At 39.3% G+C, this 19,864-nt stretch overlaps 1 protein-coding gene across 4 annotated transcripts in view; it reads left to right on the top strand.

The window, feature by feature from the left end:
* Window positions 1-15,584, top strand: part of BDP1 (BDP1 general transcription factor IIIB subunit) — a 74,613-nt gene extending 59,029 nt beyond the window's left edge. For 2 of the 4 annotated variants that reach the window (XM_075591979.1, XM_075591968.1), the window contains 12 exons: window positions 535-618; window positions 3,027-3,249; window positions 5,793-5,950; window positions 6,489-6,624; window positions 7,035-7,215; window positions 7,570-7,639; window positions 8,035-8,218; window positions 9,897-10,074; window positions 10,881-10,917; window positions 11,839-12,130; window positions 12,594-12,882; window positions 13,434-15,584. In XM_075591979.1, the coding sequence (XP_075448094.1) occupies window positions 535-618; window positions 3,027-3,249; window positions 5,793-5,950; window positions 6,489-6,624; window positions 7,035-7,215; window positions 7,570-7,639; window positions 8,035-8,218; window positions 9,897-10,074; window positions 10,881-10,917; window positions 11,839-12,130; window positions 12,594-12,882; window positions 13,434-13,562 (1,961 nt within the window). In that variant the 3' untranslated portion in view covers window positions 13,563-15,584. The remainder of the gene's footprint in view (window positions 1-534; window positions 619-3,026; window positions 3,250-5,792; window positions 5,951-6,488; window positions 6,625-7,034; window positions 7,216-7,569; window positions 7,640-8,034; window positions 8,219-9,896; window positions 10,075-10,880; window positions 10,918-11,838; window positions 12,131-12,593; window positions 12,883-13,433) is intronic. The other 2 variants (XM_075591996.1, XM_075591989.1) reach the window with 2 other exon arrangements.
* Window positions 15,585-19,864: the final 4,280 nt, after the last annotated feature.

Here is a 19,864-nt window from a genome sequence, read left to right as displayed (position 1 = left end):
AACTTTTATGACCCCTCAGGGTTTAGAGGGTTTAAAAAAAGAATTCGATTTCAAGCCTTTGACATTTCCTCCTGAATGAGGAGTAAAGTATCTCAAGCAGATTGAAGAAAGCAGAAATAAATGTTAAGGTTTGATGTTGTTTGACTTTGCATACTTCACCTCCAAAACTTTTTTTTAATGCAAGGTACCTTCTCTCTTGTAACTTGTAGATTGTGGGATTTGGACTACTGCCTACTGAATTCCACAAATATTTGGATTTGTGTTCTCGTTTTGTGTGAAAGTGGTGCTTAATATTGTGCAGTAAAACTGCCCCAGTAACTGAATTACTGCTTGTGGTTGAGCATGCTCGGCGTCATTTCCATGCCTCTCGCATTATATATTCTCTTTTTTTAAATTTGTAGATCACAGCTAATAAATTATTACAAATAAACAATTGCATTGTTCTCAGTATACACCGTACAACATTATTGCACAAATATATATATATATATAATTCTTTTTATTTACAATAGAACTATTTTCTTATTTTTGCAGACAATAGTGATGGCAGCAAAGAAGCTGCCATGGCATTGATTTCAATGGGAAATTCTGCCTTCCAGTCTACAATAGCTATTCAAGGTATATAGAACAGCGTACTTACTATTTTTGAAGTGAAACTTCTTTGCTGGCACCTTGCACAAATCTCCTTCATGGAGAAGGCAGTATGTAACGGAAGTGACGTCATTGGACTGGTGGACACGCATGCGCAGAGGCGGCCGGCGCCGCCACAACCTCGTGCGCAGAGGCTGGGAGAGAGAGACACACATAGTAACTGATATAGAGTTCACTCAAAAATCAGAACATTTCCAATGGAGAGACATTTGAGCACTTGTCTGACATCCACCCTAAATTCTGACCTCCGTGGAGACCTTTTTTAATTTCCGGTGTCTTGGATCCAATCTTTATCCACACGCTGATCTAAGCTGGCACTTTGTGTTTATAGTCGCATTCCAAACGTATCTAAAACCTGTTGCTTATTCCTCCGCAATATAACAAAGATACGCCTTTTCCTCTGTTATTCGACTGCTAAAACTTTGACTCAGGCCCTCATTCTCTCTCGTCTCGATTACTGTAACCTCCTGCTGTCCTGCCTCTTACCTGTCTCCCCTACAATCTATCCTAAACGCTGCTGCCAGAATCACTCTACTCTTTCCTAGATCTGTCTCAGCATCTCCCCTCCTGAAACCCCTCTCCTGGCTTCCGATCAAATCCCGCATCTCACACTCCATTCTTCTCCTCACTTTTAAAGCTTTACACTCTTCTGCCCCTCCTTAGATCTCAGCCCTAATTTCTCGTTATGCACCATCCAGACTCTTGCGTTCTTCTCAAGGATGTCTTCTTTCTACCCCCTTTGTATCTAAAGCCCTCTCCCGCCTTAAACCTTTTTCATTGACTGCCCCTCACCTCTGGAATGCCCTTCCCCTCAGTACCCGACTAGCACCCTCTCTAGCCACCTTTAAGACCCACCTTAAGACACACTTGCTTAAAGAAACAAGAGTAGCACCGTGGCTAATACTATACACGATACATAAAGCTTTGCCCCCTGCAGACGCACTTACCTGAATGCCCTCCTACTGTCTCTGTATGTTCTCCCCACCAATTAGATTGTAAGCTCCTCGTATTAGGGACTCCCCTTGCGAAATGTTACTTTTATGACTGAAGCACTTATTCCCATGATCTGTTATTTGTATTATTTGTTATTTGATCATCACGTGTATTACTAATGTGATGTAATGTGAAGCGCTATGTACATTAATGGCGCTATATAAATAAAGACATACATACATACAATGTACAGGAAAAGGGCAAAGTAAGATCAGGATTCCCGTGTATGCATAATATTAACCACAGAAACACAGAGACTATACAATAATATACACAATTTCACTGACAAAAGGCAAAAAAAATTCACTTGTAATGAACGTGATCGGAACACGCGTCCTTTTTAAATGTGGAATATGTGCAATTAAAACTGGCAAAAAAAACAGAAATGCCCTTAGCATTATGAAGGAAAAATTATCAATATCAGTTTAGAATGTATTTAACACATATTCGCAGCTAGCTCAAACTCCCACACCCACCACATCATGAATATATATATATATATAATATATTTATGTCAAAAAGAGTGCTACTGGGCGTGGCAAATGTATACAACAAAAGACAGGGGAGCATAATGCTACATCCAATTGACAAAACATATAAAGTAATAAGAATAAAGTTTAAATACTTCAATAATAATAATATTTACTTGGTTATTTAGTTAAACCCTTTGGCCAAAGTGTCATAAGCCTGCATACCACGTCAAGGTATAACCAAAATTAATAGAATGTATTTAACACACACCTAGGAGGCATGTTTTTAAATACTTTCTACACTGATATCCATAATTGCATACAAATCATATCCATGGTATGGGAACACTCCTTAGGCTGGGGCCATGGTACAGCAGACCGTGCGGAGGCGTCCGCACGCTGTGCAAACCGACTGCCTTAAGGCAGTGTTAGCATTCGTGCAGGCGCGCGTTGAACAAGAAATCAGTTAAAACTGATTTCTTGACACGACAGGCCGGTCACGTGAGCGGTTCGCCCAATGAGGGCGAACCAGCTCCGTGACGCCATAGGCACGCCCCCCACGGCCCGTCCACCATGGTCACGGATAGCTCCCGCAGCCTCGCACCATGGCCCGGGCCTTATATGTGATATGTATAATCCTTCTAATCAAACTAGAAAGTGCACCTAAGTAAAAGGAATTGCTTTTCCTTTCCCTTACCTTTCTGTATATCCTTCGGTAGCACCTTTGTCAGTTGGATTTAACTTATCAAATCCTTGACTATTATTCATGAGCTGATGCGAAGTACTCCCTCAATGTGATTTGCATATCACTGTATTTTTCTTACCTTTAGAAGTTTTAGAGTTTTTATTGTGTTTAATTTGTCTGCATGATGTATTGAATAATTGAATAATGTTCTCTCTTTCCTCTTACAGGAACATGTCTGAGTTCTGATCATGGCATGAAGGCTGATATGGCTTCTAGTGAGGAAAATCAGAGCGGCCAAGAGCAAATCATGAACCATGAACCACCTGTCTCTCCTTCATTCAGTATTAATCCAATGTGCACCGCATATACAAGTGAAGATCTTCAATCAGACAAGAATACAGAAATATGTGAAGCTGTGGTAGAAGGGAACAATACCCCATTAAAGAAGAGGTTAGCTTCCATCTTCCATTTTGTACGTAGCTGTTTTGAAGTGCTGACATTGTAAAAGGAGTCCTCCGTGTTCATAACTGTCCTCCAGTTCAGCAACTGCATTGATAAACTATGGTTGACACCTACACTAACAACAATACCCGAAAATTACCTGTTACCCGTCGCTTTTTCAGCTACCCAGAAATTACTCGGACCCAGCAGCAGGGCGCTGGACCGGCATCGTGTGGTAACACTTACCTGCAGCCAGCGACGGAAGGTGAGGAAGACCGCGGCGACATCTGGGAGTAGCAGCAGCCGAAGTCCTTGTTCAGCCGCCTGGTGGCGGTGGCAGCAGCCGAAGTCCTTGTTCAGCCGATGGGAGCAGCAGGAACAGAGCAAAGAGCTGATGCTTGTGAGAGCCGTGGAACCATGTAGCCGGAGCAGTAGCATTCCTATTGGACAGCCAGGAAGGAGCCGACTGTCCAATAGGAATGCTGCTTCGGTCACATGGTTCCTCGGCTCCCACAGTCACCAGCTGTTTGCTCTGTTCCTGCTGCTCCCGCCGGCTGAACAAGGACTTCGGCTGCTGCCACCAGAACGTCTGCTGCTGCTGCTCCCAGATATTGCCGCGGACCTCCTCACCCTCCACAGTGGTCTTCCTCACCCTGCAGGTAAATGCCTACCGGGTACCCGTCCGAGTAAAAGGATTCATTTTGCCCGGGTACCTGTTACCCGGTTTTAGGAAAATGTAGGACCCGGTAAAACACTACTAACAACTCTTGTCCTGCAAAAAAGATTTTTATTGTTTAAAAGGCTGGAGCAATGGTGTACAAGGTTGCATTCAAAGTATCCAATCTTAACAAAGTTTAAATATTCATGAATTATTTTTTTTTAATGGTTGTAAGCAATGTAAAACTGTGCTGTAAGTGGGCTGAAGGAGTTGCTTGGTGAATAAGGCAACTTATTTTGAAGCAGGGAAGCCTGGTTCAAATCCAGTTGTCCTTGTGACTTTGGGTACAATAACTTAACTTTTTTTCTTTTTTTTTAAATCAATGTGTTTGCATACCTTTGCTATAAAAGGGAAAAATACAGAAAAGTTTGTGTATTTAATTAAAATAACTAGTTTTAGTGCATTATTGTCAAGACTTTACTCAGAAGTAGGTGATTAAATCGTCATGGATGAGGATCTCAATTACCGTAGCATGGTCCTGGAAAAGCACGAGTTCTTAGGAAACGGGCAGGGAGCCGGCAGATGAACAGGAAAACATGAGGGCTAACACAACAGAACCTGTCTTGTCTTGTACTGGAAAGGATTCAAGGCTGACTGTTGGTTCTGATTCGGTTACCATACAGTGCCAGACATTCTGCTCTTGAAATGTTATATATTTACATGTAGGCCTTCCCTGAAATGTGCAGTTATTTTTATAATCTGCATTATGGTTTTGTGTTCAAGTTCTTGGTATTCCGTATCGGTCCTGTGGATGGTAGATACATTGTGGGCTGTAATACCTTTATGGTGACCAAAATAATGGTTATAAATAGATGAAATTCTGGTTTTCTTCATAAGTGAAATTATAGTGTACTTGAAGAGGAAACTCGTGAGATTTTGGAAAGCTATATGTTTTGGAAAGTTGTCTGTTTGCTATGCATTTGGACACCTCTCAAGATCTCATAACCACATTTTGCATGATGGTTCCAGAAATCAAGGAGCAGGTTTTTGTCTATTTGGAAATCGGATGCATTCTATTTTTAAGTTTGAAAGTTATAAATATATTTTTCAGCAAGTCAGCCACTGGGTGTTATACCTGGTAGGCTTGTATCTGCCACGTGACATCATACTGGTGACATCATAATGCACATAGCCTGGTGGCAGATAAGGAGAGTCAGATAGCTATAAAGTTTACTTGGTGATAATGTAAAAGCACAAACTGATGACTTCAAATATACAAGTGCAATACAAAACAAAATTATGTGAAATGAAGCACTCCCTCTCGGACTACAGCAGACTGGCTGTTAGTGCTTCTTTTCACATATTGGGCACTGCACAGGATCACTATTAATACTTATTTGCGCCTTCACTGTGTGTTAGCTATAAAGTTTACACAGAACTGGGAACAACATCTGGTATTAAAGAAAAGTGATGGGAGAGATATATTTGGGGGGAGGAAGGGGGGGAGAAAGAGGGGAAGGGGTGGTGAGGGATGAGGTTTTGTTTCTTAGGATTCCAAAGCACCACCGGTTAGTTTCAGCTAGTAATTTATAACCGACAGTAAGCTTGATGAAGAAGCTTGAGTTTTCAAAATCTCTGTGCACTTCAATTTCATGAAGAACCCTTATGTAGGTTTCATTTTTGTTTTCAGTACTGTATATTGGGGGTTTTTTTTTTTACACCATAAACCTCTGCAATTTAATATTAGTTTGTTGTATGCAGTTAGACGCATCCTTCCCAACACTACTGTATAGCTTTTTCAAAAGATAAAAAAAAATAGTCCACAAATAAACGTATAAGGAGAAGGGAAGGTTTATTTAACTTGCCCGTTTACTCCAGCTTTTACTATTTGCAGCAGACTCTCTATCCCCTCCTTAAATTGTTCAGTGAGGCTGCCAAGAATCCGATTTGCCAAACCTAAGCCAAACCTCGCAAAGGCATCAGGAATTAGCCGAAAGAGACGCAGTGAACCTCCTGCAGAAGCCCCAGAGTGTTCCCATTCAGAATCAAACGGTAAGCTCCTGCGCACACATGACAAACTTTACTTTCTTTTGATTACGTGCTTCAGTCGAGGGGTTAAAGATATGATTACTTTGTGCAAGAAATAGGACCGCTTTGGGTAACGCCCTTTTGAGCAGAAATTTGTTCCTGGGTACGCAGTAATAAACCTAAAGCAAAAATGCTCTTGGAATTAGAGAATACAATAAGTTCTCTGTTCCGTAATATTTGCAAAGAAATGTCCCAGAACTCTAGTAATTTTAACTTTTTAGATCTTAACGGTCCCCTACAAAAAGTCAGTCTAGAATATATATGAAGTTGCAAGTTTGTGAAATCTATGTGACTGGTTCACTGTAGATGTATTTTGGAAATGTCCCTTTGCTCATTATATGGGTATTGGTAAATGAGACAAAAGATTACTGTAATGATTGTGCTATATTGGCTACGAGGTAATTGAAGCCAAGATGGGTTTTGAATTTATGTATGCAATTGGGGAGCATGACATGGAAATTAAATCGCTTCAACCAATATATGACATTTTTTTATGTTATAGAGAGAACTACTCTAGATGAAAGTGTAATACAGCAGCAGGAAGAAGTAGAGCCTGTTCAAGAACCAGATGAACAGACACAAGATCTGCCGAGTACTAAAGACCTTGTTTCTATGAAAGCAGACACCCAAGCTGACAGGTTTGGATGTTTTCTATATGATATAGTGCACGATTGTACAAATGTTATTGTCCCTGCATAAAATGAGAAATATTTGCAGGTAGATACACCAGTGAATAGACAAACATTTACACTTGACTGTAGGTACAGATTCTGCTTTCTGTACCTCAAAATTCTAACAACTTCCATCTTGATTAATTGAAAGACACCACCAGCTGCCCAAAAACTGCTGCATAATCAAATATCTTAAATGTGTCTTCTCTTAGCAGATGAATCAAAGTATCTTGATAAAGGTCCAATATTAGGACTGAAACATTGATTCATTAATAAACGTGGTTGCTGGATTTCACAAAGCCCAGTGGAGTGCCGCATTATTAATTTCTTTATTCTTTTTGCAAATTACATTATTTTTTTTTTTTAATTTAAAATAGATCAGAAGATATTCATGAGCCTCCCAGCATTAAAACAGAGAGTGAATGTCTTAATTGTCTCTGTGAAGCACAGCCTTGCATCATAGTGCTTGAATGTTTTCCATCTCACAGTTCTGACCCTGATTTATCTGCGGAGAGCACTGGGCCGTTCGATGCAAACTGTACAATTCAATATGAGCAGGTGAGAAAAGGGGGGTTATCCACCTTGGTTAATTTCACAAAATCATGACTGATCTGCTATTTTGTTGGTACTGTACTTTGAATTTGCGAAATTTGGTGTCCGTAGCTACATTCTGCCAATTCATGTATGCTCATACAGCCTTGGGAAAGGCTGAATTCAAGTAGATTGTACATGTTCATAATGGAAAGGGACATTATCACGAGATCCCTGGGAGGGAAAGTTGAGAAAATATTAACCTTTAAAAATCTAAATGTTGAAGGAATAAAATGTAGAAAAGTTTGAGAATGTTTTCTTTTAAAAACTAAAAATGTTCATCGTTTTAAAGCTTCAAATGTTTCTGGCTGCATTTTATAGCACAACAATCACAGTTTGCAAGAAGAGGCACAGGACCATTGTATATTATCACACAATGAAGACATTTCAGGTATGTTGAATACTTGAACAGTAATATATCCAAGTGAAAAAAATCTTATTTGTTTGTCTGTAAGCTTTCTCCAACATTAGTTTGTATCCATCAAAATGATTGTGTACCGAGCTCCGACGAAGAAACCCATACACATCATAAACAAAACATCCCTCTCCCCACATCAATCAGTTTTCCAGGCAACTCCAACCATTAATGAAATAGAAGTGAGCAAACAAATCGCACACTAGCAACATAATAAACCATTGTCTACTATGTTGTCCAGTATTGGTAATATGGCTTTGATTCTGTTTTGCATGCCTATTTTCTTTCTTTTTTCTGTTCCAGCTAAAAGTCCGTCTCCGATTATTGCTTTCTTATAGTTTTCATCATTTTTTTTGTTTGTTTTTTGATAGGCCACCTTGTTGTAAGTGATTGTTCTGCGGAAGAAGCAACATTTATTTTAACACTTGTAGAAATTCCAATACATTCTGACTACCCATATTCATGTGATTCGTTGCCTTCTGGAGAGAGTCTGCCAGCACCTGTGTTGATTAGTTCAGGCCCTGCCCAAACTATCAGACAGACACAAGATCAGAGGTGAGCAATTGGGCTTTGGGAAATCTGTGCATGCATCTTACAATAAGATATAACCATTCAAAGAAGAAAGTACCTATTTACATAAGTGCACTCAAGTTGATTGATGGCACAATGAATGAGTGAATCGATCAATACATAAATAGTTCTTATAAAAAATAAACTTTTTTTCTAGATTAATTAAAACTGTTAAAACCAATCTGACACATTCAAATCCTTTGTAGCTGTTGCCTGTGACTAATCCAGACTAATATGAAATCAATTGTAAGTAATGCACACGCTGCTCGACAAACAAGATCGCCTGTGTCTGCCTCTTATACCAATACTGAGCTGTTCAAACCTCACTGGAGAGCCCGCGCTGCACTGTCTTTCCAAATGCTGGTTGTGTGTCCACATCAGTAGGAGCGGTTTGCGATTTTGAAAGACGGCGCAGCCAGTCCAGTCAGCCAGTCTGAACGGCTCAATGATAGTATACGAGGCAGATGTAGGAGATCTAATTTATCCAAGCAGCGTGTGCCTTTCTATACCATTGTGAGCCTATATATCTGAGCTGATTCCTATACAACTAGGCACTTGGCCTCTTATCCCAGAAGTCGTGGATTTGGTAATACTGGGTATTGTAGGATTTCTTCCTATATAGAGTAGGTTATGCTCGTCTCACCACTTTGTTGAGCTATGATTAAACACATTAAATCATTAAGTTACAATTGATTTCATATATGGAGTGGAGTTCTCCCCTGCATGCATTTAGCTCCCACTTTGGATTAGTCACAGGCAACAGCTACTAAGGATTTGAATGTGTCAGATTTGGTTCTAATTTTGTTTTGTTTTTTGTTTTTAGGACTATACATTTATTTAGGCATTTGTTAATTTTGCCAAAAACCTACTTCTGTAAATAGGTACTTTCTTCTTTGTATGGTTATGTCTACTTTTTACCTATTGAATTGCACTTCCCCCAATACAGGGGATTTAAGTAGTTGGCTAATACGTTTACATTATCTAATACTACGAACTCCTGATCTGGCATGTATTAGTCCTAAGCAAACTCCATCTTTTGTTGCAGTTTATTATTTTACAATAAGATATCCTGGTATATAGTGTGTGCTGAGATGTGGTGTTTTTACCAGGCACATTTGTGAGTTGAACTCCCTGAGGGCTGTTTTACAAGTATTTAGCATGCAGTAATTGATGAATCATACTTTTGAACACCTTTTGATTTGAATAAAGCAAAGAGCTTTGCCACTCACCTGTGTAATGTAAAAGCACAGAAAGCATCAGCTCTGCATCACACACGTGTGTGCTCTGTAGAGAAATTATCAGGACTTGTTCAAAATAAACAGATTATATCATAAGAAGTCAGAGCATATAAATCAGAATAATATATGAATTTAGTAGATTGCCTCTATTTTTATAATATCAGGAAAATGTAATGAACTGCATGTTCACTGCATTCCAGAGGTCATCATTTTATAGCTGCAAGATGCATAGATGATATTTTGTATTCCCAAAACATAAAAATAAACCTTTCAAGTGGCATAGTTACACAAGTGACGTCTAGATTACACATGGAACAATATGACAGCATGCACTGTACACACATTCAGTAGTTGGGTTTTTCAAGTATATTAAAAATGTTCTGGTAATGGTTATTCATTTTTTATTTTTTTTGTTCATTGCTCAGCACTGAATCCCTTGTGACTGCAGTTCCTGCTTCATTTGAGCAGTTGCCTTCCTCTGTGGTAGAGGTGGACTCTATGAGGACATTGAATCAGGTGTCCAGGAAAAGAAATGCAAGTGGCACAAGAGGCAGTGATGAAGCTCCCGTGCACAAGAAACCCCTGCTCGATGACTATCTTAAGGTGGGAAGCAAGTGAACGTTGTTTTGACTGCTTATTAAACTTTTCCTTTTTAAGTGCTGCATCTCTGCACACCGCTCTCTCCTCCCTTTATTTTCTGTAGGTAACACAGCTGTTTCTGACGACTAACCTCTTGGATTTACTGTTGCGTTGCTTTTTGCTACCATGATTCACATAGCATACTGTCAATAGCATTAAATCCACATCACTTCAACACTTGTTGCCAGCTGAAGACATATACTTATCAAAAAACTTGCATCCATATATCTCAACGATGTTCTAATAAATACAACCCCCAAGCCCCCGCTGTGCCACCTTACCTCTGCACTTGCACGATCGCATGCTGCACCAACGGATGCCTTGCCCGTTTGTTTATTTTAATTGCGCATGCGCAGTGCATCAAAATCCCACGCCCCGTGGTTACGTCAACAATATACGGCTCTGCACATGCGCAGTAGATTACCAGACACGCATTGCAATCTAAACAGAGTATTAAACATCTTTATTGATGATAGGAACAGGGTACAACTCCCTGTTCCCCTTTTCCTATCATTGATAAGATGTTTAATACTCTATTTAGATTGCAATGCGTGTCTGGTGATCTACTGCGCATGTGCAGAGCCGTAACAAGTAACTTGGGCTCCATTTTCCACTATGTGAACTTTGGGTGAAACATGACCTAGTCTGCACAAATGTTTTGAATAGAGCTTTTCGTGCATGGTTTTTAATTTTCTTTTATTTCGTGTTTCTATTTGAGAAGAAACTTGTTGAAAGTGTAATATCTATTTACAATGTTGTTCTCCTTATAGCAACAACAGGAATATGAAGAAGTCAAAGACACTGCGGGTAAGTTTTTATCTGAGTGAATCTTTAGTACTTTCTGCTCTGCAATATGTATATATTTGTATGTATATGTAGTGCCACCAATGTATGCAGCGTTTTACAAAAGAGACCATACGTTACAGGGAATTATAATACAACGTGATGCAAACCTAAAAGCAGACAATGGGAAAGGAAGTCCCTGCCCGGGAGGTTACAGTGGAAATGATAGAAAGCATGTAGTTACATTAATACTTTGGCATTACCAGAATTCTTTCAGCTGCATAAAGTAAATTCATTTGAGTTAGCAGCAGCCCCTCACTTGGTTGGACTGTCTATAATTCAGCTGGTTGGGACGGAAAATATCCGAATTTAAAAGACTTCTTACTGGTACTTCTGATCAAGTCTAGGCGCTTTTCCATTCTCAACTGTGAACGAGGTGTGTCGTGAAAAGTCATTTCTCTTATTGAAGTTTCCTAATAATATTGTTTATTTCAATCAATTGTATAACAAAAAAAAAAAGTATAAGCATTTTTTTTAGTAACTTTTCTGTGAATGTGTATATATGAGTACTCTGCAATTTTATTATTTTGTTTTGCCTTCATAAGAGTACTTTTTACTGGCCATGGCCAGTTGATGTAGCATGGTGAACACTTCCAATAATTTCAGGCGTTTATACTTCCAATGTTTCAAAACAGCTAAATCTAATAATCTGTGTTCACCAACCTATCCTTAATATCATTATTTACACCCAGTTTTGGTAAAATCCTACATGCAGACACCCACATACATATACTTGTTTATATTTGAAGGAGCTATTAAGAGTCCATTAAATTATGAGTAGATATGGGCTATAGGGGTGAATTAGAAACCCATATAGTCAGTGTTCTGGCTCATCTTGTAATGTTCTTTTTGCAATTTGAAGTTTTTTTATTTTATCAATTGTAGAAAATAATACTGACCAGACCCTTATTTACACTACACTGGAAACGGCATCTGCAGCATTAATGCCAGAAGAGGCCAGAGGATCTTCTCAGGAGTCAATCCACAGTGTGGCCTTCACAGTTGGAGAAGAGAAGCTGCATGATGACGGTGCTGCAACAGAGTGTAGATCATTTTGTGAGACAGTAACAGCAGAGGGTGAACCTGTAGACCCAACAGTTAAAAAAGAAACATTAAGCAGCGCTGTGCATTTCCGTTGTGCAAGTACCGCAGCATCTTCTAAAGCCTCTTTAGAAAGGTAAGACCACAGAGACAATGATATGATATTGAGGTAATCTCAATACACCTTGGAGATGTTTTTAAATTGGGAGCCATGCTCAGACCATGTTATGAGCGGATCCGCGTTGTAGCGGATCGCACTATAACGGGGTTGAGCTGTAGTATGAAAATGGCATGAGCAGTACAAGGGCCACTTCAAGGCACTTTGGGGACTGCCAGTTGAGGAGCCCTGGTTTATATGCATGCTTTTGTTTCCTTTGCTTGAGAGAGTTAACTGAATGTGAAAAAAAATCCCAAAAAGTTAATTCACGCACTCTGGTATATCTCTATTGATATACAAATGCTGAGTAAAAGTAAACCTAAATGCGTCGCTCGATTTTGCTACAGCCAGACAACTTTCCTTGTGAATTAGACTCCTGTATGGTTAATGTTTCAGCATTTGAAGGCCATCTTTATCATGACTTTTGTGTTTGTTTTCTCAGGCCTGGAAGAAAGCCATTGGGATTTGTTTCTTTACTTTGCAAAGACAGGAACTCTAAGCAAGAAAAAGATCCAAAACGCAGTGAGAAAAGGTTGCCTAAACCAAAGCCTAAAAAGGCTTCCTTAGCTGCATGTAAATCCCAGAGACCAAGTCCTGTTCCAATCCAGGAGGACAACACGAGCTTGCAAGTGCCTTCTCCATCCACAAGCACCTCATCTGCTGTCAATGTAACGCCTGAGTGTGATGATGTAACGCCTGAGTGTGATGAGATGATCATGCCTGCTTCTGAAGTAAGTCTATCTTCAAAGCCAACATAGCTTTTCAAAATGTTTTGTGTATCGACAGAGTAATATATAATTTGAATTGTAAAAAGTATGGAAAATAAAGCGAACGTGATTTTGTTATGTGGTTGTCAGTGGTCCGCATGCAAATACCTGATTTATGTTTGTCTTACCTATAAATTGGCTTCAGCGCTTGCTTCCCCTTATGGTCGAGTCCCCGCTGGCGCTGAGCGCGCTCATGCTTGGAGAGCGCTCCATGCATGAGTGCCGGGTGTCCTGCTTGTACGCACGGGGGAGGAGGGGGGGGGGATTCCAGGTAGTTGAGCGCGCGGGTAAGTATAGTTTTTTGTTTACCTAAGTGACGATCGCGGATGAGCGTGTGTGCGCGAACACCGCGCGCACCGCGTGAGCGGGGACTAATATAGATATATGTATGTAAGTCACCGCCGCAAGCGCCGCCCGCTCAGCGCTAGCGGGGACTAAGCCTATAATAAATAACCCCAAGTATTTAGATTGACAGAGGAGGCTGCTTCTAAACCATTTACTGTTTTACTCTTCAGGCTTCTGAAACTCAACCTACTGAGCTCCAAGAAGAAGCATCAAGTTCAAATGAAGTGGTATCGGAAGAGGAGGCACCTACAGTGTCTGAATATTTTTTTAATGATATATTCATGCCAGTTGACGAATAAGATCTGAGAAGGGGAAAGTCCTTGCAACATGCCTTTAAAGTAGTAGAATGCCTAAGAGATTAAAGATATATATTATACTGTATATAGAAGAAACATTTTAGACAAGTATATAGTCTTCCTATTTATCTCTGTAAATATCATGAAGCTGATTGTCAAACGTTTGCTTTGGCACAGTGCAGCGAACCGTTTGTAGAATGCATGTGTTTTATATGCCATGTCCTACATTATGGATTTTATAAGGTGGAACCATGCCTTGTAAATGCTGTAGAAATAGGTGTAAAATGAGTCTCTATCATACCATTTGTGTAGAGCGACGGAATGTGAAATAGGTATATTTATTTATTTAAAGTTAATTTATGTGCTCCTTCGATCCTGGAGGGGTAGAACGCTGCTACATATTGCTGTGCAATGAATTGCAGGCCACTCTGGCATAAATTATATGGCCACTTAGGAACAAAATGGATTTATGGCAGTAATATATTTAATGAGTTAATCTTGGTGATGAAGTAGATTTTTTTATTTTATTATTTTTTTTTTTTAAGTTTCTTCAAAATGTGTGTAAACAACCATACGATTTTAAAATGAAAACTTTCGAAACCATATTTTTTTTTCTCCAAATAAAATAAGGCTTTCTTTGCCAAAATGAAACACATTACAGTTATTAGAGCCATGCATTTACTTTGGCAAACAGTACAACATTGGAATTACCTTTAGGACAAAACAAGGTCATTGGACGTAAAGAAAGCCGTTACTTTATTTTGCTTTTTGGGGAACAATCTCTAATGACAAGGAAATGTTGCACAGTTATCCATTTCTTAATGTCATTTTAAGCAAATCTGTGCTAATTATTTTGCATATATGGACATAAGAAAATGTTTTTCTCAGGCCCATTGTGTTGCTGAAACATTGGTTACGATGTACAAAGTGATTGCATGTCACATTACTGATCTCTAGCATAAGAACAATTATTTTGGTCATTTCCATTTTGTTTAGCAAGACATTGGGTTTTTTTTTATGCCTATTGCCTGCTTCATCCGGGCACTTATTCTACTTTTCTTCTCCCAACTTTAAGTAGCAACTGAGTAAGCACTAAACTCCATGTAAGTGACGCTTCCTTTTTTATACATAGTCGTGAGCATGTAGGATATAATGGGGGGAAAAGGCACCCCTAGAAATGTTACAAACCCAATGCTCAGTTGCAAAGGGATAACTAGATAAACAAAGGCGATATGGATTACACAGCACTTTTATCATCCATGGTTACATCGAAACACTTAAACTTTACTCTATTCTTGACCCCTTTCCATTTCTTTACTTCCTTTCATCTGATGCACCATGGGACAGAGTTACGAAGAAGTGCTACTCCAGAGGATCCGTTCTGTTCTAGAAGAAGTCTATTGGCCCTATTCATGTGAGTGGGCTATTGAGGGCCTTATTTGCTAGGCCTGATGGAAGGTGTCCTATGGAGCCACATAGCTTCATAAATATGGCCCTAGATCTCCCCTTTGGGGTTGAGGTTTTGCTATTCTTGTTCCACACCTTGGTCCATGCATGAAGTCATGTATCATGTATCCTATACCAAATCTATAATACTTTGCCCTAAACTGTCTGTCTTGTCATCCTTGTGTGCTGATGTTTGTGCAATTAATTTTCACATCATTATTTCCAGAATGAGGTATCCTTTCTAATTTGCTCTGGAATTTGATTTGGTCGACACTAAATCTATTTGAAATCTGAAACATAAGCTCCACATGAGTGTTAAATATGTTGCTAAATAAAGTTTACGGTCTGGTACTGGTGGAAAAGGAGCATGGTTAACAAAACTTAAAGATGACATTTGCTTAATGTAATCATGACCCTGCCTCAAACTTTCTTTGTTTTGTTGTTTTTTAAGGTAAATGTGTAAATCATGTTTAAAACTTTTTCCTCTTTAAAAAGGTTGCAGTTGTTTCTTTTGTAACCCACTTTTTGAAATGAGATGTAAAATTGTGTCAAACTAAATCAAAGTGATTTTTTATTTTACTTTGTGCCGTTTTGTTGCTTACTTGAGTGTTGAATATATCACAATTTACATTCAACAAATGAAACTAAACATGCTCAACATCACTCACCATGTTATGAAATATTTGGGTTTCAGAGGTGGAAGGTCATATTATATTTCACCCACATTAACTGCCTAGTTTGTCCATAGTTCAAAACCCATTATCTATAGAAACTAGATCTAGTGTAACATTCTTCTGTTGGTGCCTAACAGCAACTCTATTTTCTAACCACAAAGAAAATGTCTTCTTTCCTCACCAGTAATTTAGTAATGGACATCCGTTTTTTTAACCTGTTTGTGTACACTACAATGTTGTATTCTTCATTAAAATTAGTTTAAGAGATATGCTGTTCCACTAAATATGCAGCAGATTATGGGGGCGAGTCACCAAGTTGCAGATAAAGCACCTGATCTGGCATTAATGACTATTTAAGTGCATGGCAGTTAATGCCGGATCAGGTGTGTAATCCCGGAACAGACCTATGTGAATTATTCCCTTTGTGTGTGTATAACCAATTTAAATAAATCAGTGATGCTGCCAGGGTTTCTAGAAAACTTTGGCTAATAGCGCTATACCAAATGTAATAAGACGAACGAATGGGAAGCACAGAGGTACACAATCAATAGACAACACAGCACTTTTTATATAAAAGCAAGTTCTGAGCAGAAATGGTGCCCCACACAAGCTCATCACGAGAAAATAATGTAAAGGCTTTGTACATGTGTGTCAGAAGTACTGCACTTGAATGCAATTAAGCTGATGTTTTTCATTTTAACTTGCAGCTCAGATTTTCAGAAACTTATTACATCATTTTAAAAAATGCACTTCAAACCACATCTGCATTATATAGCTTGGGAAACAATATTATGACATTTACATACTAAACTACTATTTAAGCTGTTTATCCACAATTAAAATAAAGCTTTACTATTACAGTTCCTTCACAAAACAAATTTAGTGGGATGTACTGTAGTATAGTTTGCTTGTTTTACTTCCTGCACTGCTTTGGGACCTGTAGTGCATTGTATAGGAAATGTAGGTAGCCTTTACTAGTTTTGTCTACACTTTTTATTCTTTCTTTATTGAAAACTACGATAACTCTCTCTCGGGAGAGGTCATTTTAAAGTGGCAATCCTGCCTGTGTGTTTTTTTTTTTTTTGGCATTTCTTAAACAATTCAAACGGTGTGGGGTTCTCCAGAGCTGCATTGTTTTTGTTTGTTTAAGCTCCAGGGACCCCTCAATTCTCAAAATAGTTACCGGTTTAGTTGCCGATGTTTCTGCTCCCACTTGGAAAATCAAAATGTCGGCCAAATTCAGTGGGTCAGTAGAAAGCTGCAATGTCATTGGAGGGCGGTGTCCTAATGGATCACCGTGGGCACCTCTTCAAAATATACAGAAAGATAATGTCCTGAAACTGGTAAGCATCTCTTGAAGAGCGGTTCAGCTCTCGAGGACCCCTGGTTACAATTCTGTAAAAACAAAAAAATATGCGAAATAGATGCTTTAAGCTTGTAGAGATGAACAACGCTCAGCTTGCAAATAGAGCCACTTAAGTTTAAATTGTACAGTATATGAATAATATATTTTTATGCAACATAATTTGATGCACTTTTAACCATCCTTGCCCGGCTCCTAATGGCGTATACATAAAGTGTCTATTTACATGGCTTTGCTCACTTGCATACCTATCAGATTGCTGGATTTGTGCAGCCTGGGTGTAGATGAAGCAATGATAGAAAATGATGGGCGGCTGGAATGTTTGTAGTACAAACTGCAATCTCTGTTTGGACATCTGGTGTCTGGTCTCTTCACATGTTACATGTATTTTATGTACATCTGCCTTGCTTGTACTTTAGGCCATCTTCCCTAGTTACTCTCCTTATAGACATAGGTAGGTACTGTAGCTTGTACCTGACTAGTATATTGGACCTGTTCATTCTTGTAGTGACGGCCATGCTGACCAATTAAAGATGGTTTCTGATTCGCATCCATTCCTCGTGGGGGGGGGAAGGAAGGAATCCTTAACCCAGCTCTGTGCTCTGACTGCCACTTCTGACAATACTGGGTCTGAATTAGTTATGAGTGTAAAAAAATTATGAGGCGCTTCCAATAAAGGTGTGATAAATAAATATATAAATATATAGTGATCAATATAAATAGTGCTCAAAAATAAAAATAGCAAAATTCGCTGCTCAACCCTCTTAGGAGAAGATCCAGTTCCTCCTCTCGACTGTTTGGAAGAAGCTTGTGGGGAGCGCAGATTTTCACCATATAAAGGCAAGAAAATATATAATAGTGTAGTATATCCAAACACCTGTGTCAATCTGTATGGGGATGGAGATTAGGAACTCGCATTCTCCCAGTTAAAATACAGCATTGGAAGACAATCTGTAAACTCTGTAGTTTGCAGGGGGGTCTTGCCTAGTGTACTCTCCCTGGTGTCAGTAGATCAAACCCTCGGTGGAAACAAAGACAGCTCTAGTGCAACATTGTATGTTCACTAATGGTATATTCAATAAAAGCAGTGGTAATTTGCACTTACATTAGCACCATGTGCATAGACACATAAAAATCAAAGCGCAGCAGCAGTATACACCATCTACCCCACTCCCGGGATCGCGTCGCGTCACTTCCGGTTTCGTGATCGATCTCGAAAAGGGTCCACACGGGTGCTGGGGCATGGGGGGCACACTCTGGGTTGCTGCTGGTTCACTCTACGCGTTTCGCTGGCGTGGCAGCTTCGTCAGGAGTCCGATCAGGACAAACTAACTTAATTTCCCATGCAATCGAGACAGCACCTGGGGTAAAAGTACGTTCCTGTCCTTATAGGTTGCCTGAAAGTCGTAGGGCTCTAAATGCAGGTTGCCTTTCAGGTCAGTGTGTCTGCTTGAGGGTCCAGTGATGGAGGTCTGATTCCTTAGCTCACAAGGGAGCTGACATAAGGAAAAGGAGCGCTGTGTTCTGAGAGGGAGACAAAGGGGGATCAGACCTCCATCACTGTGAAAAACTTTTTGGTAACAAACATATCAAAAAGGAAATACTGCCTGGTTCAAATCTTGCTTTAAAGCAGCAGTTCAAGTCGCTGGTTAAAAATAATAATAATAATAATTAAATCACTTTAATATGTGCATCAATACAATCTACACACTGACAAGTGATAAGCTAAATTCCCGATTGATCTGTTCTCCTGTGATCGATTGGTGAAGATTCGGTTCTGGGGTTCACTAAATAGTTGTCAGTGCAGTTGAAGAGGACCCAAGATGCAAAGTTCAGTGGGGAAGATCATGTGACCAGGCAGTCACTAGATACAATTGGTACACTGCTAAAGAGAGAGAGGGCGGGGCTCAAAAAGGGGTGTGCCAGAGCCGATTTCAGAAGAGGAAGGGGATGTGACTTTGTAAATGGTTGCTATAGAAACAAAAAATACGTATTACATTATAATACATAAAAATGTATTTCCATTTTTTTTATGCTACAAGTATTTTCTCAGTACAGAACTGATTTATTAAAAATTAAAAAAAAACACCTATAGGATATTGCTTTAATGGATGTAGCTTTTAAGAATGGTTAGTGTTTGAGAGCCAATGATCCTTGAATGATTTTGGCTTATCCTGAAGTTCAGTATTCCCTTAATTTGCACTATTGCAACTGTAGTAATGAGGTTACTTCTATTTTTTTCGTTTCATTATATATTGGAGATTGCAACTTCAGCCCATTTTGTACACTGCAAGAGAAGACCTTTATGGAAACAATCCTGCCAGTGGTTATTGTAAATTTATAGGCAATGTAGGCATGAAGTTATACAGTATTTTCCTCTGAGGTTGTGAATGTTGGGCTGGAAGTGCAGGCAGATCGATGGTCAGCCCACTAAGATCGTGTGTCAGAAGTGCATACAAAAGTCATGGTTATGTGATTGCAAACAAACTTACAATACAATTATTATAAAAACATATTTTTAATAAACTACCATTCATTTTCCACTGAAAGTGAACATGCTATAATGTATGAAGCAGTCCAAAGCATTTTGACTGTAGAAAGACATCCTAACACATGAGGCCTATTATGAGTTATTGTCTTTTCGAATGACATACAATGTACAGCATTAAAACCCATCACAATGCAGCTACATTACACTTGGTGGTGAGTGATCTCCGTTGCATGCATGCAGCCCGGGCTTACACTGTGATTGGTCCTGGCTGTGGGTGTGCTGCTTACAATCCAACCATGTACTGGGCGCACATGTGACAGCTGTGGGAGGG

This window comes from Ascaphus truei, chromosome 1, assembly GCF_040206685.1.
Source record: "Ascaphus truei isolate aAscTru1 chromosome 1, aAscTru1.hap1, whole genome shotgun sequence".
Classification (NCBI taxonomy): Eukaryota; Metazoa; Chordata; class Amphibia; order Anura; family Ascaphidae; genus Ascaphus; species Ascaphus truei.
The sequence above is the reverse complement of the archived record's forward strand: the minus strand, read 5'-3'. Positions and strand labels throughout refer to the sequence as shown.